The following is a 26900-nucleotide window of genomic DNA, read 5'->3' on the forward strand; positions in this document are numbered from 1 at the left end:
CCAATACTAAACTCATCGCTAGACATAGCTAACACCTTAAGCAGTGAAATACTGGAATTTTGATCTTTCTACGGACGACTAGTACCTTTTTCAACTTGTGTTTTTTTTTCTTTCAAGAAGACTACTAAGTTGCTGACTGTACCAATACATACACTGTAAGTATACATGCACAAAAAGCAAATTTTAAGTACTCTAAAGTTGTTAGCAGTCGATGACTTTGTTCAAATTAGACTTATGTTGTTAATTTCAACCTTTGTAATAGTATCCAGATTTACATCTTTAATTCTATCATCATCACCACTATTATCATCACCATCATCATCATCATCATCATCATCATCATATTCATATTCATCATCATCATCACCATCACCACTACCATCATTAGCATCAACACCATCTAATTAATATTGACTTTCCAAACATTATAAATTATTCAATTTTTTTTGTCAAAGTAAAATTTATATGGAACATGCTGTGTACATGTACATCATTCCCAATAAAGCTGAAATAATTTTGTGCAATATTACTCAAGAGAGTTAATGAAAGAAATATCTTTCATCTTTCAGGTCAAGGATTCCAATAACAATGCAATCATGGGAAGCGGTTCTTCAAAGGGTGTGACCTTCATCACAGTGAAGAGCACCCCCATTGGACAGGGAGATGGTTCATTTGGATTGCTATTGGTAAGGAGTTCCTCCAGGAATGGATCTACGAGTGGAGAGAATGACAACCTCAGAGAGGAAGACGTAAGTAGTATCAACAGGAATAGTGGACAGAATGATAACAATGTAAGAGATGAGAGTAGGTCTCTGCAGGAATGGCAAGAAGACCAGGGAAGCCTAGATCATGAGCTTCAAGATGAAATAGAAAATGGAATAGGAGATGAAGAAGATGAGATAGAAGATGAAGAGGACGAGGAGAAATATTTGGAGAGTAATGATGATGATGACATAGACGAACCAGCGCAAACTTTGGTAGTACATCAAGAAACTGTTTTGCATTATGGCAATAATGCAACGATCATCCAAAGGGAAACAATCGTAATTAGATCAAGGGCTGAGTTTACCCCTGCACAAGAAAGCCAGGAGGAACTAAACGAAACCAATGATGAAGAGTATATGAGAGAGCACTGGATAGACAATATACTTCACAATCCTGAGGACAGTCATAGCTCAGGAAGCGGTTCTGACATTGACACCGGTAATCAGATCTTCAACAACTCTGATGATTTCTTACGTTTTTAAAGCATTGATATTATGTGGTGTCTTGCAACATCACAGCCTACTCGAGATAGAAAAAATGACAACGGCTTTGGCAAGACTTCAAGCAGAAACTTCAACATAAGTATGAATTTTTCATCCTATCTGACAAACTTATCTTTGGGCTTTTCCCCCTGTGGAAAAAAACAATCACAGGGGCTGAAGAAATCAAACTCTGCAACATCTTGTTCACCAGCAGGTGCTAGTTTTGAAGACAGACATTTTCCCTCTATTGTAACATGCTTTTTCTTGTATTTATCTTTACTTTTTGTGCTTGCTGCTTTCTAAGCACCTTGAGCATTTAATCAGAATGGAAAAGAAGCTATATATATCAATCTTATTATTATCATTATTTTTTTTTTATGGTAAAATCATGCATATATGTACGAGTATTTCATGTGAAAGACTCATCATAAATCTACTATACACTGTATGATTTAGATGTTATTATTTCCATAAGTTGCTATGTAATTTTCAAATAGAAATTAATGAATTAAATTGGACTGAATAAAGATGAATAACAGGAAGGAATCTGATGTTTGAAGGTTTGCATTGTCATATGAACAATCACAGAAATATGGTTTACTACAGTACACCATGTGTAAATTCCTTGAAAGGACTTAGGGAAAGTGGAACCAAGAGGTAGAAGTGAAATGGATGTATAGGTGAGAAAGTGGAGGTTAGAAAGTAGAGTGTCTCTTTCGGAAATCAGTGTAGTCATAAAAATGACCAGAAAGAGCAAAAGAAAAACTAATAGAAGGCAAGATGAGATGCTTGAGTAGCAGGCTGGCTTGGGTTGGAGAGGGGAGAGAGGCTCGAGTACAGAGAAAACTCGCTTTAAGTTGGAGAGATAAGAGAAGGCTGGCTCGAGCTGGTGAGAGGAGTTGTAGAGCAGGAGGCCATGATCAGAGGAAATAATCTGATAGCCATGGTTTATTTAACCCCAGGTTAGTTAAGACCATATAGAGTGCTATTTACCATCACCTTCGTCAAAAACAAATTATTTCATTTCTAGATGAAATATAAAAGCAATTTGTTCTCCTGGAAGCCGTTTCATAAAGCTGTTCATAAGTTAAGAGCGACTTTAAGAACGACTGGTGAACCTTTCTTACGCGCTAAATAATCACCAGTGAACATTTAATGGTGAATATCACGTAACACAAGAAAGGATCACCAGTCGTTCTTAAAGTTGCTCTTAACTTACGAACAGATTTATGAAACACCCACCTGATTTAAAACAAAAAACAAAAAATTTATCTCCATACTATTAATAAAGTTTGTAGAGTGCACCTAATTTAGATTACATATAAACCCAGAAATAGGAGAAAAAAAGAAAAACCTCACAAGTATGCCAAAGAATTTTGTATCACCTAGGTTTACCTCCACAAATCTCTGAGAACACTCCAGTCTTCATAAAATGCATCCAACATATCTTCTCAACTATAAGCTTAAAAAATATTGAAGTTTAATCATTTCTACTTTAGTTCTTTATTTCTTTGTTTATTTATTTGTCATGCATCTTTACTTTCTTTTCTCTTTCACTGTACCTCATTTGTATTTTCTATTTGTTAACATTTTCCAATACTGTAGATATAATTTCTAGCTTGCACCCAGTAAAAAAACTGAATACATTCTCTCAGAAAATGAGTCAGAAGAAATCTTAAACCAACAGGATTTGAAACCTGTCATCTACTGATTGCCACACAGTGACTGTACTACCAGACTAACACTGAGTAGATGACAGGTTCAACTCCCCAATAAGCAATCTTACTGGGTGCGAGGAAGAAACTGTATCTCCAGCATCAAACTTCCCAAGTGAGCCTATAACATTCCATTTTGAAATAGTTTTCTTTTTAATGATTTTTAATATCATTATTTGTACTTGTTACTTCTCAGCCCTGTGGCAGAAAGTACTTGTAGGTTTCTTAATCATTGTATCGAAACAAATAAAATATAACAGATACTCATTCACTCCATTTTGCTCTCTCTCTGTCTCTCTCTCTCTTTCTTTCTCCATCTCTTCCCATTATGGGGATTTTCCCTTTTGCTCAGCTGGTGGTAAAAGAAAATTTTCCATTCAAAAATGTTTTGATGATCAGTCATCTGTGACATGATGAAACACTGTGAATGAATAGTCCATGGTTACCAATTGCATGGTAATGTGCTTTTCAAACTCAAAAGGATTGTGCACTAGTGTACTTCTGAAGCCAAATAAATACATGTGATCCCTAATATTCTCATGTCTCAAACACAAGAAGACAATGTTACCATGTTATTCCGGTAAATACATAGGTAGTGACATTGCCTCAAAGGATGTTCCTGTCTGAAAAGTACTGTAATGGATCTTAGCAGTATTGCTTTTATTTCAAGAAGCATCTCCTAAGCTGATAAATAAGTGTAAGTATAAAAGTGAAAATATCTATGGACTTTTAAGAAGTTTCCCTTTGAAGAAGTGATTCAGCAAATGTTTTGGTAGGAGTGTCCCTTCTATCAACTGTGAGAAAATTAAATTGATAAGTCACACCATGCATTAATGAGCATATGTTTCAAAGGAAAAAAGTCACATTTCAAAAGGCAGATAAATCATTTTCAGAATTAATTCTGGCGAATGTTTGGGTAATGTAGTTGCTTTGTTATCTGTCGATATTCTACTACTGTGTTTGCATAGTTTGATGAGCACAGGTTGATGAACACGATTATAGGGGGGAATTTATCAGTACAGCCCTCAAGAATTGAATATACCCATCAAAATTATTGAGGAAAAAAACCCAAAAAATTGTAATAAAAGATATCATCAGTTTGTTGTTGTTGCATAGAGATGAGAGATAACTTTAACAGATAGCAATTAATTATAAAATTCTCTCAAAGGATGGCATAAAAAATGTCTCATTTCAACTCCGAAAAGTGTCAATTTCACCTTAAAGGTGCACAATCCTCAGCGCTGTTGGCAGTTTTGTACTAGCCGCCATCTTCATTACAAAGATCATCAACGTAATTTGCATGCAGCTGTCAATCATCGGCCAGTTGCACAGCATATGCACACATTCACAAACTGTATACATACGCTACATTGGCGTTGGCCCAAACATCAGCTGACGTCACTTCACACAGCAGGAGACACAACCAACCTGCAAAGGTCTTTGAATAGCAGCCGAAGCGTACGCGAACTAAGAATCGCCAGATTTGGGGCATTCAGAACATGGCGTCTGCGTAAGCGTCGTATATAAAAGCTGGTGTCAATAGGTAGCTGGTACAGTCTGCAGCACGTATGTATGTCCAACAGCGCCCTCTTGAGACCAGGGATTGTGCACCTTAAGTGGGTATTCATTAGTCAATGACTTGACAGATCAATTTCACACAAGGGTATGTTAACATATGGAAGAACACTTCTACTAAATCGTTTTTACTACAAAGATTTTAAAAATGTATGCCATTTGGATTTTGGGGGAGGCTGTCTTTTTTGCATATTTCAAATGCAATGTAATAAATGACTAATAGCAATTGTCTCAGAGACAGTAACATAGTAATTTGAATCTCTTAATTGAATGCTAATTGCTGGATTACTACCCAGGGAGTGGAGTAAATGCATTGTACCTGTATGGCTGCGTAATCTGTAAAGCGCATACAGATATCGTTCCAATAAGTGCAGCCTCGTAGTCTTCTACAGAGGATCGTAGGTTCAAATCACAGCCATGGTGTGATTTCCTTCAGCAAGAAATTGCTCCTCATTGATCCAAAGACGAGGTGAATGAGTTCCCAGCAGGATTAATTCCTTGAATGCACCAGGTACCTTAAAAGCAGCTGGAGCTAAAGCCATTATAATATATAGTGTGCCACTGAATAGGCAACTAGACAAATCAGCGTTTTATGAGAGATATTATTATCATTGTTTCCTCCAGGCCAAAGACTAAATTCAAGAGCAACTACAACCTTCATTCAATCATGGGATGCAGTTCTTCAAGTAGCAATACTGCCTTTGAGCAAATCCCTCCAGAGCCTCAGACACCAATGCGTGCTGCCCAAAGACAAGGTGAAGCAGAGATGAACTTGATGACATCGCCGGAGGAACAATCAATCCAAGAGGACAGGCATGAAAGGGAGGAGAGAGCAGAAGATGAGGGAAGAGAAGAAGGGAATACAGAGCCTAAAAAAGATGAGGGAATGGAAGATGGGAAGGAGAGTATGAAAAGGTTGGATGTTGATAATGATAAAGAAGAATTTACAACAACATATTTTATAAAGAGCAATAACAAAGAAGTGGAAGAAGCGATGAAAAGCTTTTTTGAACGGAACACTGATCCTGATGCAGAAGAATTGCTGAAAACCTTTATGAAAGAGAGAGGCAACACAGATGAGGGAGAACTGCTAGAAACCTTTCTGAAACAGGACACCAACCCCAATGCTGAAGTGAGGAAGACCTTTACAGCTCAGAGCACAGATACAGGGGAATTAAGGAAAACCTTTACAACAAAGAGCATTGTTCAACAAACAACAGGTAATCAAATTTTAACCCTCGAATCAAGATCTATCAATGTGGTTAGCACCAAGGAAGAAAGATGGGAAGGTCCAATCATCACAGAGATACATGTTGATGAGTATGACTTACTGAACAAGACCGCAGAAACAGAGTAACATGCATACTCCTTCATGAGTCTCTGAAACCCGGAAAACATGGGTTGTTATTAACACTGCATTTAGATCATCACCACTCCTTTATGAAAGGAGGGGGGAGTATGGCCCTTTCTTCAGACATCGGTCGTAGATCGTGCAAGAATGATGATATCTACGGGACTGCATAGGTATATTTCACAAACTTCATATATTTCATTTTGTATTAATCAATTATGCTAATTTATTCATGAAATCATACTTATTGCTCTAATTCACTTGATAAAGCTCCTAGAATGTCGATTTTTGGTGTAAATATTTTGTATAGCATTTCTTAAAATTTCAACTGAAAAAAAGAATTCTAGTACCAATATTGATTTGTTTTGTATTTCATTGTTTTTATTTCTTATGTACTTCTTTGTGTTTATTTGTCTTAATTTCTTTATCTACAAAAATTTTTGGTGACATTATTTCAGCCAGAAGTAGCATCAGAATGAATGGCTCTTGTCAATGAAAGTAAATATAATCACACATTTACTCACTGGGCATGAAAGCCAAACAATTGTTCAAGTTCTATATGTGCTGTACAATATAAATCCTGAAAAGCCTGACATGGGAAGGTGTTACGGCCTGAAATCAAGAAAAAAACCAGAAGAATGGCATATCTGATACTACTAGATGTTATGGGAACAAGAACATAATAACCTGGGGGGTGTATCACACAAATTTAAGTATGACGCATACACGATAGGCAAAGCGCAATATTATTGATCAATACGCAGAAGTGCGCATCCTCTTGACATGATCTGACCAATGCGGTCATGCCTTTTATAACACACACAACTAGACATTTAAGTGCGACTCTAAGTCATACTTAAATCTTTGTGAGACACCCCCCCCCCCCCTGGAGATGACAAAGAATTTGTTGCTTACCTTACTGAGTTTATCTAGGACCCTCATGCATATATCTAGGAATGACTGGTCTTCAGGGCAGAGTTGTCTGAACGAACCGACCTGCAGAATAGCTTGAATACCATCTTTATGTACAGTAAGAATGCGGTTTAGATGTCTCGGCTGAAGTTTTGACCACCAGTGAGCTAAAGAATGATTATAAAAAAATTTCAAAGAGGTTTGAACTCGATGACTGTTGACATTCACAAATATCTTTTCAAGGTATGCAAAGTGTTAGAAATTAAAAATGCAATAAGTCTTGATATACATGTATATGCATTTTAACAGTTTCACTGACTATTAGGTCAAGTATTGTTTATATTTACAATTTAATAGTTTAAAAGCGGTAACACTTTGTACTATCTAGAAATGGTGCAATTACACACAATTCATATGCAATAATTAAAAACAACAATTTTATGATCTTCCAACAGATGCTACCGCCGAAGGCAATAAATCTGAACTGAAAAGTTATATTTTATTAAAGATACATGTACCACAATTTTCTGTTTAATAAGAGAAGCATTCTCTACAAAACCTGTGTTATGCTTGTATACTGAAACAATTCTCTACATCAAAATGTCTGCCAAGTAATATAAATTTCCGTCCAAGAAAACAAATTTGATTGAAGCTTATACTTGAGGTTGAACTTCTTGGTATGTGTCAAGAATTTCAGACAGAAATATCAAAGGATACCAAGGAGTAAAACAGGTTCAATCTGTTGACAAGTTTCAAGGATTTTAGGAGGTGGAGAGGTCAAAAGCAGAGAAAATATACACAGAGAGTAGAGGGTGGTATGAGCCTAAAAAAATGTCTGGAATAGCCCTGGTAATTTGCAAAAGATGTTATTATCTTTTCACATTTTAACAGAATATGATGTAATCTATGAGGAATAAATAAAACAAGCAATAGTTTGTTTGTGTGTTGTTGTGTACTGATCAAAATGCAAAACTTTCATGTCATAGAAAAGTTATTCGTTGATATTTCAATACATTTCAATAAAGTCATGGTAACATTTAAAATCTTGTTTCCAATTTTTATCTTTACTTTATTTTCTTTGTACTATCTGAAATTCAAAGGAAAAGAGTGAGTGTAATCCAGTAAGATAATTTTCAATTAGATTCCCCAATAGCACTTTGAAGACATTTCAATCTGTTTGTCACAATTTCCTTTTGATTAAATACAAACTTTTGTTACACAGCCTAGCCTAAAATTCTAATTTTTCTGTTTTCTAACATTTTTATAGTAGTTTCCATGATATACAAGCACTGCAGTATGAGAATAAAGCTCGGCAAACACATGCTACACACTGAAAACTGGTTTAATTGGCAGATTTTTCACTGAACAGTCTCATTTTTACTGGATTTTGCGGTGATTTCCCGGACTTTCAATGCACTTTTCGTAGTTAAAAATTTATGGCATAAAAAAATCACATTTTCCATGAAATTCTGAGAAATCTGTGTTCTTCCAGAATTTCATATTTTATTTCTGTTTTCCATGTTGTGGAAAACTAGTGGACTTTAACCTAGACCTGAATTAATTCAGTTATAGGACTAAATGAGTTAAAAGCTTTTATGCACAATTGACAAAGCGACTCACCTAGTATTTTAGCAGCTGCTCCTTTCAACCCACATAAGGCACTCCCTATTTGTGAAATGGTATGTCTGCACCACCGTTCCTGAGGCCTGCTGAGGACGGGACATTCCATTAATAATAGGTAGAGTCTCAGGGCTTCAACATCTGGAGGGGATTCTGGAAGACTTGGTACAAGGCTCGCATTGATGATGCCAGCTAGCTGTAAAGTAATCACAAAGGAACTCATATTTAAACAAGCTGTGTTTAATTGTTGCATTTTAAAAGAACATACTCAAAGTCTCGGCTAAGATATGAAACCCTTTATCTCACTACCAGTATCTGGAAAGTGAAGATTCCTAATGCTTGAGTCAACCCCATACTTCAAACCTTGTGTATTTGATTCTTTGAAGCTCTCACTAAATTTCGTCTACACTCAAACAAGTACTTGGATGGGTCATTGTTGATCAATTTAAACATTAGGATCCAATGGTCATTTGATATAGTGTCCTTTCCTTTCCATTACAAAACACTGCATGCGCACACTACTCCATTCTTGGCCACACCTCGGAATGATCAGCTTTGACAGTCCATGCGATTCATTGTCCTCTTAGCAAAATAGATGTGATTTAATGACTTTCCTGAACTGGTCACCAGAGGGGGCCATCTTCACTGTGCTTTCCTAGCTCATTAATAATCTGAAAACTTCATTTGGGTGACTTTTTGTTGGTTTTGGGGGTGGCTGGTCACCAATGATTTCAAGTAGTAGTCTTGAAGGGTTACTTACTATTTCAAGGATCATGTTCTTATCAGCAAGATGTTGGAAGGCAGTTCTAGCTGTGTCAAGGTCCACCCCATGGTTTGACTTGCCACAGCAATAATGACCATTGTTCCTGTATCAAGACAAAAAAAAACTATCAAAATACAATAGTACCATGGTTGTATGCAAAGGGGGTAAAACGAGTGGGGAAAAGTTTTCCCTTCTCAGATAAATTAATGGCAAAACAAAAATCTTACTACGTCTCAGCATTAATGATCATTATTCAAGCATAAAAAAATAATATACATTTCATAGTAATTTCATTAATCATCATGGATGAAGTATTCAAAGGTGGTGACGAGGAGAGGAAAAACATTTGTTCCTGATCAGAGAGAATTAAAAGATGAAAATAAAATCATACAAAATCTCAGCAATAATGATCACTGTTCCTGTATCAAAAAAAAAAACATTTCAAAGAACTTTTGTATGCAAGTAGGAGAAGGGAACATCTAAGGACACTTGCCGCTTTGCAGGAAAAAAGAAAACATACAAAACCTCAGCAATAATCACCATTATTCCTGTCTAAATAAAAAAAACATTTCGGATTCACTTAGTACTCACGCTTTAAGGAAAGACGCATTAAGACAGGCTGCTGATGAGAAAACAACCTCAGCTGTTTTTCTAACTTCAGGAGGTGGCGATACATTTGGTACAGTAGTTGAGAGTTCTTTGATAAGGTCTTCTGTCAGGCATGTGGGCTCCTGGTGAGGGGTACACTCCCTGAAGTCTAGAGGCAATTCTGGATTCTATATATAAAAAATATTAAATGAGCATTTTGAGGGCAAACTGTTAACAAATGCCAAGTCAAGATAAGATTATAATCTTTATGAATTATTATCTTTGTATCGATGACGGAAGATGATGAACCTATGAAAGAGCATAGGATCTAGAAGAGGACAACATAAGAGGAAAGGGAAGACCAGAGGTAACATGGAAAGATATGGTAAAGAAAAGCAGTGAGGTTGGTCTGAATGGGAAGGATGCTCAAGACAGAAAGAAGTGGAAGGAGGGAGTGTCATGACATGAAAGTCAGAAATCTTTGGCAAGCAGGAAAATGTTGACTGGAATAAATGATGATGATAAAAATAATTCGTAATTCGAAAGCAATCTTAAATGAACAACATATAAAAAGACAACTTGTAATGGTCATATTACACTAAAAAAAGATTAATACCCATGAATGAGTTGATTTCTGATGGTTATCTACAGACATCCCCCCCCCCCCCCATTTACAAGTTACTTCTGTAATTCCCAAAGGAATTTGGACTACTCCATTCCAGAAAGTCATGGTTTCACCAACTGACTTCTGAATCATGTAATACCAATAACATAGGGACTACCGAATTCTGCAATTCCTATAAGTTTTGTACAGGAGTCACTTGTTCCTATATGTAATAAACAATGGGCTAACCTGTTGATCCCATAGGCTTTGCACAGGGATAATTGTGTCCTAGGAGTAGGTAATAGATTAACCCATTAATTACTAAATTCTTTAATTCACACATGCTTTGTACAGGGATCACCAAGACCTAGAAGGCAATGGGTTAAATACTCACTTCTGCAGCATCTGTAACTGTACAAAAGCAGTGATGACCGCCGGCATATATACACTTAACCACACAGCCTTTAGAAACACTCTGTTCCTTTATAGAGCCGTGTGGCACCCAAAGACCAGGAACTCTTAATGGATTGGAACAGGACCTGGATTCATTCTGGCCTAACTGACCATGAATTCCTTGACCAAAGGCATATAACCTGCCTTTGGAACCCTCCAAGACTAATGTATGGTGTCTGCAAATTTAAAAATGTAACGTTATATAAATACATCACAATATTGTCATCTTTATAAAATCAGAAAGCTGCTGAATAAGACATATCTGCCTTTAATACTAAACTTTAAAACCAAGTACCAGTACTGCTATCACTCAATAAGTGAATTGCATAAAATTATGACATGTAACTTTGACGATTACTTCATGATGTCTTTAATTTCATTCATCATCTATTTAGTTTACCCATCGCAGACATATGCAGCTAGTAACATATTCAGTCTGAATTGCATATCATCGCTCTCATAAAAACAACATTTGCCCAAGTCAAAACATTAAATCAGAATTCTATGTTCGTACAATCTGCTCAATGAGACATACACTTGAGGCCAGTAGTTTACATACACCCAGGAAATTCAAAGAAAAGTTGACACTTGCCAAACATAAAATTTACTGTATCTTATAAAATATTTGTGCTATCATGACGAATTTGATGAAAATGAGTTTGTCATGCCCCTTCATCACATTGCTTTGTCATCAGGAGCTGAACAATATTTAGGTGTCATTTTCCCCCAAAATCTTCATATTTGTGCTAGTTACTTCTCAACACAAACATTTCATAATAGAAAATGTAATATAAATCATAGATTTGACATTTATATATTTCTATGAAACAATGTTTGAAAATATAATAAACAATAGAATACATTTGGCACGAATATTATTTTTTTTCTTCAAGGAAAATTCCACCTGAAATATACTCAAATCCCAACGGCATCCCAATCATGTGAAAGAGCTTAATATGCTCTTTCATTTGATACCAAATTTGTGATGTTAGTATTCATACATGTACTTCTGAAGATACAGTAAATTTTTACGATGTTTGGCAAGCAAACAAATTTCACTGAATTCCATGGGTGAATGTAAACTTTTGGCCTCAAATGTATGTATTGATGGTTTACTTGCCCGATTAAACTCCTCTTTTATACCACAAGTGGTGTAATCATCAAATAAGATAATCGCATCTGTAAACTCAAATTTCCCTTTTTTTTGTCCAGATTCTCATAAATGTGCAATATTACTTCTAAAGGTAATTATTTCACTATTTATACATATATATTTTCAAATCTAAAATTAGAGCCTTACACTTCTACAGATTGACATGTTCAGAGCTAGTTACATTAGATAACATTACAGAGTGATTTTTGCAACTCTTGAGGAATTAAATGTAGTATTGATTGGGATAAGGAGAGTAGTGTAATTATACAACCTTTAAAACTAAGTTTTAAAAAGCTTTATGTACAAACACCTCCAGCAAAAATTGAGCTAAGGGGGTGTTTCACGACGAGTTAATTGTGACTCAAGAGTCGTGCTTAAATGCCAATGCACACATGATATGTAAAGCGCAATCTTAGTTTTTTAGAATGCAGTAGTGCGTGTCCTCTTAGCATGATTTTACCAATGCAGTGATGCCTTTTATACCACAAGCAACTAGGAATTAAAATGCGACTCTAGGACACACTTAAATCTTTGTGAAAACCCCCCAGGCCTTTGATATTCTACTTACTTTCCACAAGTCAACTGTGTGATGTCACTGCCCATTAGGTCAATAACCTTTCTTGGATTGACCTCATTGTAGTTTGACCCATGACCTAGTTGACCTTCTGACCCCTGGCCAAACATGAAGACACCACCATCCTGGGATTAAAAACAGAAGAGAATGGTTTCTTAAAGGTACAGTCCACCAACAAAAGAAAAAGTTGATTTGAAAAAAATATAAATAGAAAAAAAATCAAACAAGTTTTTAAATGAAAATATTCAGTTAATTCCTCCAATTATAAAAAAAAGAACTGTTTGATTCCTCCTGGAAAAAGAATAATCATAATTACTATAACTCCACATTAATCCTATGGAAAAAAAAATTATACAATTGTTTTGTGAAAATTAGCAAAAAATTTAAAATGCAATAACTTTTTTCATTTACATCGGATTTCAAATTACATTTTTCAGTGCTATTCTCTTAAGATTTTTTATTTCCTTGTCAGATTTGTTCAAATTGAAAACTTATTTGTTCCTCTCTCATTAGCAATTTCATAGCGTATTGTGTAAAGGAGAATTTAAATCTCTATTCTACTCTATTTCCAATCATTGTTCATATGTATATTTACTTTCTTGAAGCACCATGAGCACTAAAAGATGGACCTCTACATTATATAATTCGTCACTCTGATTATTTTCATCATTTGACTCAAATCATTCTTGGGGGTGGACATGACCTGTAACATATCTTGGCAGTGGCATCCACTGACATATTTGTTCTCAGCAGATGTAACAGCATCTGAGGTTATAGCCGTTATAAGTTTAAAATACAAGCGATTTCTCAGCAATTATGCATCATCTACCATAATCATTTGACACTAACAAATGGTTGGTTGGTGATTTCATTGAATTCTATTTGAAGTCACTCTGTGTTCACTATCATAGCTTGATCTAAGAATTCCATCTTACTGCAGTAAGCATGGCTGTGTGTTCCTGTCCACAAGCTATGTGCTTCACCATCTGAGAACGCATATTCCTGAGCAATGTTGGATAAGATTTATCTACAATAAAGGAGATAGTACAAAAAATTCAAAATGATGGCATTAGAATGTTAAGATACAGTGGTGCTAAAAAGCTGACCCCACTAAAAAATTAATATATTAAAAAAGTGTCCAAGTTCTGCCATGTTTTAGATATTTCATAGTGAAGTCAGATGATAAAATATTACATTTACTTTGTTTCTCTGGGTTCACCAGACATTGTAGTGTTGTTGTCTACATTCATTACTCAGAATGGAGGAATGCATTTTCTGGTGGGGTTCACTAACTTTTTAGCACCACGTTATATATATTGCACCAATTATTGAACTAGCAGAGTACTTCAATGAGTAAAAAGGAAAAACAAAAACTAAAAGTCTGGGCAAATATTCCACAAATAGCAGATGAGTGGAATTATGGCCCTAATGAGTAGAATATTTCTGGTATTCCATGAAATAAAGCCATCCAATATCATTAATAGAGGGTTTTAGGAGCAGTGAACGTGAACGACGTAGCAGTCCTCTGATCCTTCGAGTCAACGTCGTCGTCTGCCCTTGTTCACTACAGATGCGAATACTTTAGATTTCACTCGACTTGTACGTGTACGTACGTCCACATGAAACAGCGCGATAACCAGCGGGTCATGACACGCTGCCCGACCCGGAAGATCTGGCGCACCATCGCCTGGCGACCCGGTCGGGTGATGCGAAGGTGCAACTTGTGCACATGTGCCCTTTCACTTGCTTTGATTCCTTTTTACGCGAGTTAGGATATATTTCGATGTATATTTTGGAGATCAGAAAGCAATTTCAAATATGATAAACATAATTCATCGTACAACTTACATTAATTTTGTGAAAAGTCGCTGAAAACTGTGTTTTAAAAGGGAAAGGTTGATCTTCATGCTGGGCTTGAACGGTTAAAATGACGTCACTCACGTGCACGTCGTCTATGATTTAGGAGAACCGCAAAATGGATGTGGCGAGGTTCTCGATTTTGAGAGTGGACGTGTGTGAGGACGTGAGGCATATGGCAGGCCTAAAAATGACGTCATTTCGTACCAGTTCACTATGTGGACGTACATTTCTAAAAGTGCTCAATATCATCTATCCCACCCCCCCCCCCCGAAAAATAGAGGGAGAAATTTGATCAAACAAGTCATGTCATCACTACATCATCATTTCATAAGATCAAATTTGGTTGTTGATATGCAATTCACATGTATTTCATTATGACACCATTGAGTGTCATTGTGCTCTATGCTGCACGTCACATTGCGTTTATTGTTGTCTGCGTTGTATATTTTGCGGGCATGCACACTAGACTTTTGATACTGTCAACAGCAAGTTTTGTACAGGAGCCTGTCGGGCATTCATTGGATTTCAGTCCTTTAAAGGATAAGCTCTGGTATTGAACGGGCAATTGATGCAGACCATAATACACATTTTTAATGTGTCATTGACACACTCTATATAGATGATAATAATTACAATCCTTCCCCATTTGAACTCTTTTAAGATGTCATCAAACATCTTTGTCTCGGAAAAAAAATGAAGAAACACTTTGATGACTTACTTTCTTTATTACCAAGACCAAGTTGCCCTACATCATTCTTCCCCCAACCAAAGACAGACCCTGAGACGGTTAGAGCAAAGGAATGATAGCCACCGCAGGATACCCGCACCAAGGGTACCCCACGGAGAGAGGTCAGTTCGGTTGGACGGTCAGTGTAGTTGGTCACTAATGACCCAATACCCAGCTGACCATAGGTGTTGTCACCCCATGCAAAGAGCCTGCCATCTGTTGGTAAGGAAAAGAACAGTCACATTTTTATTAAGGACATAACATCTACATAGTAACAGAGAATTATGTCTTGTTACAAAAAAAATTAAATGCTTTAATTTTCCACAACCTGTCTGAAACATAATGAAGAATAATGGACAGGGTATATTAGTTGCTCAAAGCAAAGTATTTTCTGACAACTGCTCATTGATTTTTTTTTATAGAACATTACAGGAAGTAGGTCTACAATGAAACAACAGATTTCACTGACACCAATCCCCCCAAAAATGTCCTATCAAAGTTGGAACATTTTCTACTTTTATGCATTTATATGTTTTTAACTGATCCGTAAAGGAATTTACTGAGGTTCTTTTATTGTAATATGAGGATTATTCTCTATATTATAGGTCTAATTGGCCTATAACAGCACCAGTATATCTCTTTCCCTGACATAAGATATTAATCAGTAGCATCCCAGACTGTGGCAAGCTTAAAGACTGTTTGAGGCTATTTTCATCATTACTAGGAATGCTTCATTAGCCCTCTCCTTCAACGGTTCAATAACCCACAATTATCATTGTATCTTTTGCAGAGGATGAAGTGCTGATTGGTCTACTCCCATTTGGTCTATTTTCTGTTTCGTCCCATCCCACATGGTCTAATCCTAGTTTGTCTACAACCATTTGGTCTACTACTTCTGGTCTACTTGCCATTTAGGCTACACTACGTTTGGTTTACTTGCCATTTAGGCTATAATAATAATACACAGTTCTTGTATAAGTGTTCATCTATCACATCATTATGATATAATGTACCTCTTTGCTTCCAAAGGACTTGCACTTGGTTTTAATCATTTATACATAACGTACTTGGTAAAGCATTACTTAGCCTATAATACATGAAATGTTTTTTTTATTAAGAAATCATGAAATTAACTACAAAATAAGCAGATGAGTTTGTTATTCCAACTACTGGGGGATCAGACTAAATGTGAATTAGACTTAGTTGGTAGTAGACCAAGAGTTTTGTAGACCAAACACACAATTAAAGTATACATCCAAAGAATCAAAAGTATTTTATAATGACTTTATGTGGTCATCATTGTAAAGGGGAAGTATTACTAATCAGATATATAACTTCACTTTTCAAAATAGTGATCAGAGATTGCAGAAATCAGCTCTCAAAAATGATTTATTTTCATGCCATATTTCTGCCTTCCACCGGTCCTCTTGCGAGCTCCAGCTGAGTGACGTCACACAATGAGCAGTGAGCAGCTGAGCTGACAGCAGCCCATTGGAGACGATCTTTCCAATCAGCGTTTTTTGCTCTTAGAATTGTTTATTCCTCTTAAGATTGGTCTTGTTATATAGATAAAAGTTTGAATTTACTGAACAGTGAAAAAAAGTGCACATTTAACGTATTTTGGTGACCGATATTTAGCTTAGAATTTTTTTTTTTTTTCAAGAAATATAGGTGAATAAACAAAGCATATTTTCACGTAGAAATCACACTTGCGTCACATTAATGTTATAGTCAATATAAAGCATAGACATTCTTCTTTATGACTGAACAAAAATTATGAAATTTCATTAAGTAGCAAAGTCAGGAATCACAAAAAAAACACGGCAATATCCATCGCGAAATGACTGAAATTGCAGTTGAATTGCCGAAGCATTATTAGGAAACAGCGGCGAGCGGACTTTCTTTCATATATCTTAAAAATGCCTTCCTGTTAGGGCGATGGTCTGTGGCCAAATGCGTTGGCCATTGTTTTGTCATGTGCGAGGACCCTGGTTCGAAACTCGGATTTTTTTTTTCTGGGTATTTTTTTTTTATTCCTTCCCCGTCCCTACCCATCTTTTTTTTCTCTTTTTATTTTCTTGTGAAATTCTATTCAGACCTGTATTTATCAAATCTTGCTTCTTAATTGCTGCTTTTGATTTTCAAGTTCTTGATTAGATTATTTCTACTCTTATTTGGGATGGGAGGGGTAGAGTTAAAAGTCAAGTCCACATCAACTAAAAATTATTTGAATAGAGTGATTTCCCTTGTTGTTTTTACTCAAAACAGTCATATACACAAAACAATGATATGCAAATTAGAGTTGTCACTCACATCACATTCGTTTCTATTTTTTGTGGCATTTTGTTTTTTATTCTTTGCAGATTTGACGATAGGAAACTCTTCATCTGATCACAATAGGTTATATTTACGGAACTGTTAAAATAGTAATTATATAAATTTGAATCAAAGTTTTTATGAAATTTCCTGCAATATCTTGTTATTTTTCTTTAAATTCAAATGAATTTTTGATTGCGTGGACTTCTCCTTTACTCTTAATGTAGGGAATGCATAGCAAAATTTATCCAGAAACAAAATTGTCTTAGAATATGCAAATCAGTAATTGGACACATGTTCACTTTTCTTTCATCCAGGCCACTTCCTCACATCCACCAGGCTTTCAGTCTGATGATGAACCATCACACAACATTCACAGTGCTTCACAATAAATATTTCACTTCTGTTCATACATGCAATAAATATTGTGGAAAACAAATAAAAGGCGTACCCATATTCAAATACCGTTTAAAAGGACAAATATATTATACCTTTCGAGAAAAATCAGCACGTTAAATATCTGATAACAAAACATAATTATGGGGCACTGCAAGAAACTTATGTTCAATTGCAAATCAAGCGTAAGTCTTAAATTCAAATTCAAGCGTAATAAGGTCGAGTTGCAATCGCAATTCAACTACATGTTTAATCAAAGGACTTTCCCTTGATTTGGGACGTGTGATTGAGTATAACATTTCTCGCAAAATGCCCTAGTAACATTAAAATTGTTCTTTCGTTTTAAATTGTGTGTTATTATTTTTGACAAGCTGTATTCCTGTCCGAGTAAAATTTCTTAGTTCTCTCCAAAACTGTGCTCAAAATTGTTTCCAAGATTGATAAAGAAATTTTTTCTTTTGTATCATTATCATTCCACAACTTGCAAACCGTAGGTCCTGGAAAGAGTGAAGAAAAAAATGGCTATATCCAAATCATAGTAAAAGGACATGATGGAATCTCCCAGATTGAGGTAGCAAGCAGAGACCAGAAGTCACCAGAGTTAGCAATTGTGCAGATCTGTGTGTAGAAGAGAGAAAAAAAGAAATAGTTTAAATAATCAAATCAAAGTATGAATTTAATTATCGTGATGATTGATGACGTGCGGTGGCATGTAATTCCCGGTCAACAACAAATGATAGTAGGTTTAGACACCTGAAAAGTTCCACTCAGAACACTGGTGCTCTACCTCAAGTGATGTTTGTGTAGGCCCCACTCCACTTCACTACCGCTACACTACCGTACATGTACGCCACACCTACCCGGGTAAGTGTGTAGCGTAGTGTAGGCTGTAGCAGTACTCCAGTAGTGAAGTGGAGACTACACGAACATCACTTGAGGTACGGTACTCTCTGAGTCTCTGTGTCATTACAAAGATTGCATTTATCTTCATTGTTGAAGGCATTACGCATACATATATGCAGCAACACTCTAATCAGAAAGAAACACCAGACTCTAATTTTGGCCCACCCAAGGGTTCATTACATGCCGCCGCGCACAGAAAATTCAAGCAATAGAAGTCGTGGACCCAAGAAGTGAGATCCCAGCACGCGCGACCCACTAGTTAGAAATCCACTGCCAAACGCGGTTCGTGGTTAGTATACTAATACTAACCTCGCAATACGTACTAGACTACTAGTAGTATACTAATACTAACCTCGCAATACGTGTGAGTGATTTTGGCCAGGAATCAGGGTAATCACTGCTGAAAATTTGTCTGGCTTCATGACATCGGCATCATGGTGATATAATTCTGTGTATAATAAAAACTTAAACATTCCTCTGAAACAGCAGATTTTCAGCCATGGTCCATACCACTCAGTGCTCCTAAATAATTTAATTGCCTGCCTGAGTCCTGACCAGTTTTAGAAATCTGAAGAAAAAATCTGCTGGAATTGTGCCACTCACACGTATTAAGTATACTAACCCCGCACCACGAACCGCGTTTGGCAGTGGATTTCTAACTAGTGGGTCGCGCGTGCTTAGCCTGGAGGCGTCTGGGATCTCACTTCTTGGGTCCACAACACACGACTTCTATGGCTTGATTTTTCTGTGCGTGGCGGCATGTAATGAACCCTTGCCTTGGGTGGAATTGTACAAAAACATTATTTCTAAAATAAAAACTTTTTAATTTTAATAGTAGTTATGCCAAAATGCATGATTCTAAGCTTATATCAGATCTGTATCTGTCATCTGACCTGAATGCATCGTCAGAACAAGTACAGTTTCCAAACATGCTTACCTTGACTTTTGACTGGATCAAACAGCGTAGCCTGCAACATGCATCGGGAGCAAGTGAATGGGACCGTGCAGCTTGGAGTTTTTCAATAGTTAGTAGAGCAACACAACGAAGACTGTCGAGTGGACAAAATCGATCTTTCCAGTTCACAATTCAATAAAAAACGGGCAAAATAACACAGTTCTGGTTCCCTTATAGTCTGAAGTTGTCGAAAACAGAATTCGGATGTCACATTACATGAAGAAAACGGTAAATTCGGAAGATATTGAAGAGGTCAGTAAGGTGATTCAGTGTATTATGCACAGAGGGATGATGAGCTCGATTATTGTGTGACGTCATTATTCTCGACTGTTTTCACTGCGTGAACTGTCGGTCTGGGGGGGCGGCTGGGGGGCTTAGAATGGTCTCTAATAATTTCATTTCTTGCATTTCCACGACATCGATAAGACTTTTTAGTGACATATTTGTGTATAAAAAGACAAGACCTTTCCATTCATATATAATTTGTCTATAATCATCACTTTCGTGAATTTTCTTTGTGTGTATACTTTAAGGACAAGCAGTCAAATGAGGGGTCTCTTCCCATTTGGGGGAGAGGCTGATGGGGGTTGGGGAGGGGGTGATATGGATGGAAGAAGGGCTGATGGGGGGGGGGGGGGGTTCTTAGGGAAGGAACATACCTCGAGTTAGCGCCATAGAATGAAGTGAACCACAGCAGACTTTTACAAACTGATATGACGCAAGGTGCTTTAGAATTCTGGAAAAAAAAAAAATTAACAAAAATTCTATTGAATTTAGACAACAAATTTCAGCAGTAATGATGAAATGTCAATTACTTCTGTACGAGATAAACTGCAGCAACTGATTGAAATACGGTATTCCCCTTCATCACACACCTTAAATTAGACCCCCCCCCCAGGCATACACCAGATTACTACCCCCCCCCCTCATTCCCACGCGATATGCCATATTACACTAGTAAAACATCACATCATTCTTTGGGCTTATACATGGTTTTATAATTGTTTTTAAAACAAATCATAGATTAATAACTGCTTCAAGAATCGAGAAGAATTTCTTACCTTGGCCTTGGTTTGTTCTCAACATCCCCTGTTGCAAGGCCACACTGACCACGGTCATTCCGGCCCCATCCTAGAACTTGACCCCTATCAGAGACAGCTAGGGTGTGGTCATCTCCACAGGCTACTTGCTTGATGACCACTGTTTCCAGTGCTGATACCTGAACTGTCAGACCATCATGAAAAAAAAATCATATTCAACTAGGAAATAATTAATTTGTTTTCATTAATCAAGCAATTCATAATAATATAGTTGTTTAGAAGTAAATATGTGGACTGACTTAAGTGGATAAAACCAAGCACATACTCATCTGCTGTCCTCTGAATTTTCGATCAAACCAATAACATCTTTACAATCAAAGTTCTCCATGAATCAAAATAAATATTCAAGTTCGTTTGAGCCTCCCTGCAGGAAGAAAAGTGAAATTCCAAATCATAATGATTTCATCATCGACAGTAACTTCAGGGCAATTTGGACTTTACTCCGACGACAGGGCTTGCAGCGAAACAGAATTCTGATTTTAGTACTTCTAGCATTAAGCCAAACTTCAACATGATTTTTCTTTTTGAACTTTCATATTTAATGCAAGATTTGATTTGTTTGAAAATTGTGCCGTAGTCTGATCATGTAGTGAGTGGTGGGTTTATTTCTCTTCAATTGGTAATAATATCCAATTGAGTGCAGGACACATTTGGCAGTGATATTCGCTATATATTAAGCATGTTGGCATTATTATCATTATGACACTATTATGACTATATGTCATTTAATCTGATATTCCTCATCCACATAAACATGGAGGCTATCTGCAACAAGAAATATATCACTGAACATGTGATTCAGACCCCCCCCCCCCCTTCAACAGGCCATTACCACATTTGTGGCAACACAATTTCCATCAAATATGGGAAATGGGACTTGTATCTTTGCCCTCGTCCAATGTTTGTGCCAAATTTCATGAGCACTGGTAAAACTTAGGAAAGTAGTTCGATCTGTAAGATTTTTATTTGAGTTTTGCTGTGATACCAAGATTACCATGATTACCATGGCAACACAATATCTGTGGAAAATGTGTCTTGCACATACTAATAATAACAAAAATACATGCTTATATAGCTCATATTATACAACATCAACAGTATCTCTATGCGCTATACATACAGATAATTTAGTCTTAATACCAGTTAGAACTATAATTTTTGAATAGAAAAATTAACAAACTAACATTATACATGTAATACACCTTTCATAAACAAAATAATTCAACATGGGAACAAGTATGTTTTGAACGATTTGAAGAAAGTGGAAGTACAAGTGATGGCCCTCAGTTAATCTATTCCACAGTACAAACGCTGCTGACTGAAGGCACAATCCCCAAACGAACATGTTTTAGACGTTGGTACAGTTAATAAATTCTGGCTAGAAGAGCATAACATTCTTTGTGGGACATATTCAGTAATCAGATCAGACAAATATACTAATCAACGTTTTACATGCCTGATTATTAGAATCTTGAAAACAATTCTGTTTACATGTACCTCAAGACCGATTTTTGTGCCAGATATTAAGAAAATTGGTTAAAAAAATTAAGGAAGTAGTTACATGTACATCCACAATATTTGCAATTGACCGACCATCCAACCATATGCCAATTCCTACATACCTTAAACTTCATTTGGTGGCCAGGTATAAATACTGCACATAATAATTTCCATACCTGGTCTGAATTGGTTCCTATCCTGGCCCAGCTGACCTTTGTTATTGGCTCCACACATATACAATGTCCCATCCGCCATGACAATCCCTGTATGATGCTTCCCACAGCCGATGCTCTGGACACGCTGACCGGACAGGGTGGTAACTTCTTTGGCCACCTCTTGACGGGTCTGACCGCCACAATTACCGATGCCCAGCTGACCATCAATTGATGATCCCCAGGAGTATGTAGCAATTTTGCTGGCCATTGCCTATGAAGGAGCACCCTCTAATGCAGCTGTGAACAAGAATAATAAGAAAAATTACTGCAGTGTGACGAACAATTCCTACTCAATTTTTTTTTACACAGGCAGCAGTTAATCTCTAAATAAAAAACCCACAACTGTTTGGAATTTTGGAGATATATTCGCTTTTATTTCATATTATCCTATAATAATATGAACATATTTTAGAAATTGAGGCACAAGAAATACTATTTTTGCATGATAAATAGAGTGCATAACTAGACAGTAATAACAGTCGTTTCTGGGGATTAACTTAACAATTTCTGATATTTTACTATCATCCCCATTCACCGACGGTACTAGTGTGTTAGTGCAAGCCTGCATGTGTAATCATTTCTCCCAATTTGGGCGACCGGGTTTTGTCTAGACTTTTATCTATTTTTTTATTCTATATGACATTATATTATCTTGAACGAAGGCCCACTATTTTCGTTAGACTCTAATCTTTCTTTTGATATTATACATATTGCAAGAAAATATTGAAAATCTACGTTACCGATGATTTATTCCTATTTTTTTTTCTGCCGGAGAGGAAAAATGGCAGCCATGTGTTGCTGCCCTCTATGTTCAATGAGTTGTGCTTTTATCAAGGCTTTCTGATTAGAATTTTCCATATCCTGGCCAATCAATCCGAGCGACAAGTTACGAACGTACACACAAGTACAAGCGCAAAGCAGCGGCACAAATCGCAATATATAGCGACTGGTAAATACGTCTGTAGGGATGATGTCATCCAAGATGGCAACTTACGTTGACCAACGAAAGGATCGAAGATGACTATGTTTTGATCATCATTTGAAAGGAATTAGCGGTAACTGCGGTCTATGGTACGATGTTTCTTAATTCTATATATTTTTTCGTAAATTTCGATGTAATTTCTTTTTTATGTGACATTTTATGTACAAAAAAGATCAGAGAATCGGGATTCCGCCGAATGGTATACTAATACTAACCTCGCAATACGTGTGAGTGAATCTAACGTTACTGCTAATACGTTGCTGTACGTACGGGCCTCCAGTGGTGAGTGGAGCCAACGCAGTTCAACCAAAATACAGAGACTGAAGCTTTTGGTCTGGTGCGTAACTTGCCTTTAGGACCCCGTCTACATCGGGCGGCGGAATGACAAGAGGTGTTCGGAAAACACTGCAGGATTTTCGTATGAGTTTTGTGGCATTTTCTTCTTGGTTAATGTTCTTTAGAATGTTTGCAACAAACTAGTGAAAGATGCACGCTGTAAGCAATTTTTTATCGGATAATGTACATACTCTTGCATGCTGCACTTCACCAGTACTAGGCAGTACCACTGAACTAGAAATACGTGGAAGTCGTGTTCACCCAAGCAAAACATCGCCGGCGAACTCGATAAGTCACGTGACCGCCGCCATTTTGCTAGGTCAATTGTTCGAGAACGCGCCGTAGAAGGCAATTGAAAGTATGTGCAAGATGCAATATGTTTTCTCTATAAATGTAAAATTAATACTGATGTGCTTAGTGTGGCAAAGTGTATTTTAATGTCATTAAGCCAATCATGTACAAACATATTTCTATATGCACAATGTACTGGGACCTGGTAATTCATGTAGTTTTAAAAAAGGGTTTAAATCAGGGTGACCAGGGGAGCGTTTCATCAACATTTTTGTCCGACAAGTTGTCAGATCTGACATCTTTCCTTGATTCTGATTGGCTGAGAGCCACTGTTACTATGGTAAATGTCGGATAAAACAGGACTTGTCGGATAAAACGTCTGACAAGTCCTTCATGAAACACTCCCCGGATTTCACAAAATGAAATACGGGACAATCGATAAAAAAAGATCATCAAAAAGGCTACACAGTACAATGTTATATTTGTGAAAAAAATATAAAGAATTGGAAGAGAGGATGAACGAAAAAATGAAGGAGAGAAAGAAAAGACGAAAGAAAAGAAATGAATGAGAAAGAAGAAAGAAAAAATGAAGGGGAAAAAATGAAAGAAAGTTAGAATAATTAAAAGGACGATGAAAGAAAGAATAAAAGAGAAAAAAAGGTTTCCGTCATTCTTTGAATTCATCGAATATAGAAAGAAAGAAAAGAAAGAAAGGGAAGATGTGTGAAAGACAAAATAAAGGTGAGAAAGAAAAAGTAAGAAAAAGGAGGAGGCCAAACAAAGAATGAAGGAAAGAAAAATGTTTTCATTCTTTGAAAGAAAGAAACAAAGAAAGAAGAAAACAGGAAGGGGTACAGAAGGAAGGGAGGGAGGGAAAGAAAAAAAAGGGGAAAGAATATTAAAGGGAAAATGAAATAAAGAATGAAAGAAAGAATGAAAGAGTGGGAGGAAAGATTGGAGGGAGGAGAGAATGAAAAAAATAATGGAAGGAGAGAAAAAACGAAAAGAAAAAGGTGAGGAAGGGAGAAGGAAGTAAATAAAAGTATAAGGAAAGAAAGAATGAAGGAAATAAAAAGGGCAGATACGAGAAAGAGAGAAAGAAAAGTAACACACAGAAAGGCTCAGGCAAGGACTACTCTTCCATGTACTCCAATACATATTGTGGCTAAAATGTCATTTTCCCAAAAAGTTTTATTTCAAATTATATTTTCTTTCATGAGGACATAATATAGATATATGGACTGCTTTGAGAGGCATGGTTGTTTCTAGAGGCTAAAGGGGGCCGCAGCGCGACTATGCCCTAGGGCTTTGCCCGAGGGCATGGTCTGGCCGATGCGGTACCCGCGAGCCGAAAGAAACAACCATGTCTCGAATATAAAAGCAGTCCATACAACGTTCTCGCCAGGTTCATTCTGACGCTTGGCGGCGCGAAGCGATGATACGCAAGCCGCGCAGCGGCCTTGGTGCGTGCGAAGCACGCACGGGGGGAGGGTCGCGGGAGGGGGGTGTCCCCCCTCCCGCGCGGAGCGCGGTAGCTATCGAAAATATCAATATCGACGAGCTTAGATTGCTGCTAAATGCACCACATTTGATGTCTATTTAATGCTTCTCCGGCCACACAGCCGTAACGGTTGCGCGAATTGCGATCGATTGAAGCAGAAAGGCAAGTACTGATGAAAAAGGTCAAAAGAAAAGATTTAAATTCAATCTCATTTTATACTTACAGTTTATAGATTAATTCACATCAATGACATCGATAATGTACTCCATACTTTCCAATGTCTAGATCGCTACGTCCTTAGAAAGTGCGATTCATTTTGTGAATGCGTGTCAATGACCGACTACATCTACGGACCGCATGCGCGCCGCGCCACGCCCTTACTCAATCCAAAGATTGTTCCGACTTTGTTTGGAAGCCTCGGAAGAAAACTTCCGAGGCTTCCAAATAATGGGCATCGGTATTCATGAGACGATATAATTTGCATGTTTGTTTTGTTTTCAGATACTCACTGAAACTATGACTCTCATAATTAAGACTTCTGCTGATGATGTTTATACTAATAATATCCAATCAAGATTCGTTTATCACTGTCAATTATTGCTATGTTCATTTGTATTGTTCTATACTCGCCTATAAAATAATGAATGTGTCCATCACGAGCGGGAGAAATATTTTTAGTCATTCATCATACTTTAATATTACGATTTTGTTCTTATTATAATTAATTGCGATTTAAAATGTTTTAAAAGTAAAGCTTAATTGACAGGAAAGTAGATTTATACTCACTGTCAATTATTCCTATATGTTCATTTGTATTGTTCTATACTCGCCTATAAAATAATGAATGTGTCCATCACGAGCGGGAGACTAATATTTTTAGTCATTCATCATACTTTAATATTACGATTTTGTTCTTATTATAATTAATTGCGATTTAAAATGTTTTGAAAGTAAAGCTTAATTGACAGGAAAGCAGATTTGTATTTTTAAATAATGCACTATGTAGGCCTACAAATACAGCGTGTGTGAAAGAGAGGAAGAGGGGGGGGGGAGGGTTGTAGCTAGGATGGTCGAAGGGGGAGCGCGAAAGGGGAGGGGTCGTGGCGTGGACAATGACAAGGGGATGTTGAGATCGTACGTGTGTGTGGGATTGGTGAAGAAGTCAATATTCGAAGCGAATGCATATTTATAGACATGTCTATACTACTACTGATGATGACGGCTGAATAATCTTTCTTTACATGTATATTTTGGCGATTTTAA

At 36.8% G+C, this 26900-nt stretch overlaps 2 protein-coding genes across 2 annotated transcripts; one reads left to right on the top strand and one right to left on the bottom strand.

Annotated features, from left to right (window-relative positions):
- The first annotated feature begins 3492 nt into the window (after positions 1 to 3492).
- Positions 3493 to 7838, top strand: LOC129281841 (uncharacterized). The gene is made up of 2 exons (XM_054917768.2): positions 3493 to 3659; positions 5162 to 7838. The coding sequence occupies exon 2, from the start codon at positions 5205 to 5207 to the stop codon at positions 5892 to 5894; it is 690 nt and encodes a 229-aa protein (XP_054773743.2). The 5' UTR covers positions 3493 to 3659; positions 5162 to 5204; the 3' UTR covers positions 5895 to 7838.
- LOC129281840 (probable E3 ubiquitin-protein ligase HERC4) lies at positions 6281 to 22760 on the bottom strand. The gene is made up of 11 exons (XM_064113281.1): positions 22489 to 22760; positions 20774 to 20936; positions 20372 to 20448; positions 15134 to 15358; positions 13491 to 13582; positions 12550 to 12680; positions 10770 to 11004; positions 9775 to 9959; positions 9181 to 9286; positions 8421 to 8616; positions 6281 to 6967 (listed from the first exon to the last, which is right to left on the bottom strand). The coding sequence occupies exons 1-11, from the start codon at positions 22733 to 22735 to the stop codon at positions 6714 to 6716; spliced, it is 1911 nt and encodes a 636-aa protein (XP_063969351.1). The 5' UTR covers positions 22736 to 22760; the 3' UTR covers positions 6281 to 6713.
- Between the last annotated feature and the right edge of the window lie 4140 nt (positions 22761 to 26900).

This window comes from Lytechinus pictus, chromosome 18 (assembly GCF_037042905.1).
Source record: "Lytechinus pictus isolate F3 Inbred chromosome 18, Lp3.0, whole genome shotgun sequence".
Lineage (NCBI taxonomy): Eukaryota > Metazoa > Echinodermata > Echinoidea > Temnopleuroida > Toxopneustidae > Lytechinus > Lytechinus pictus.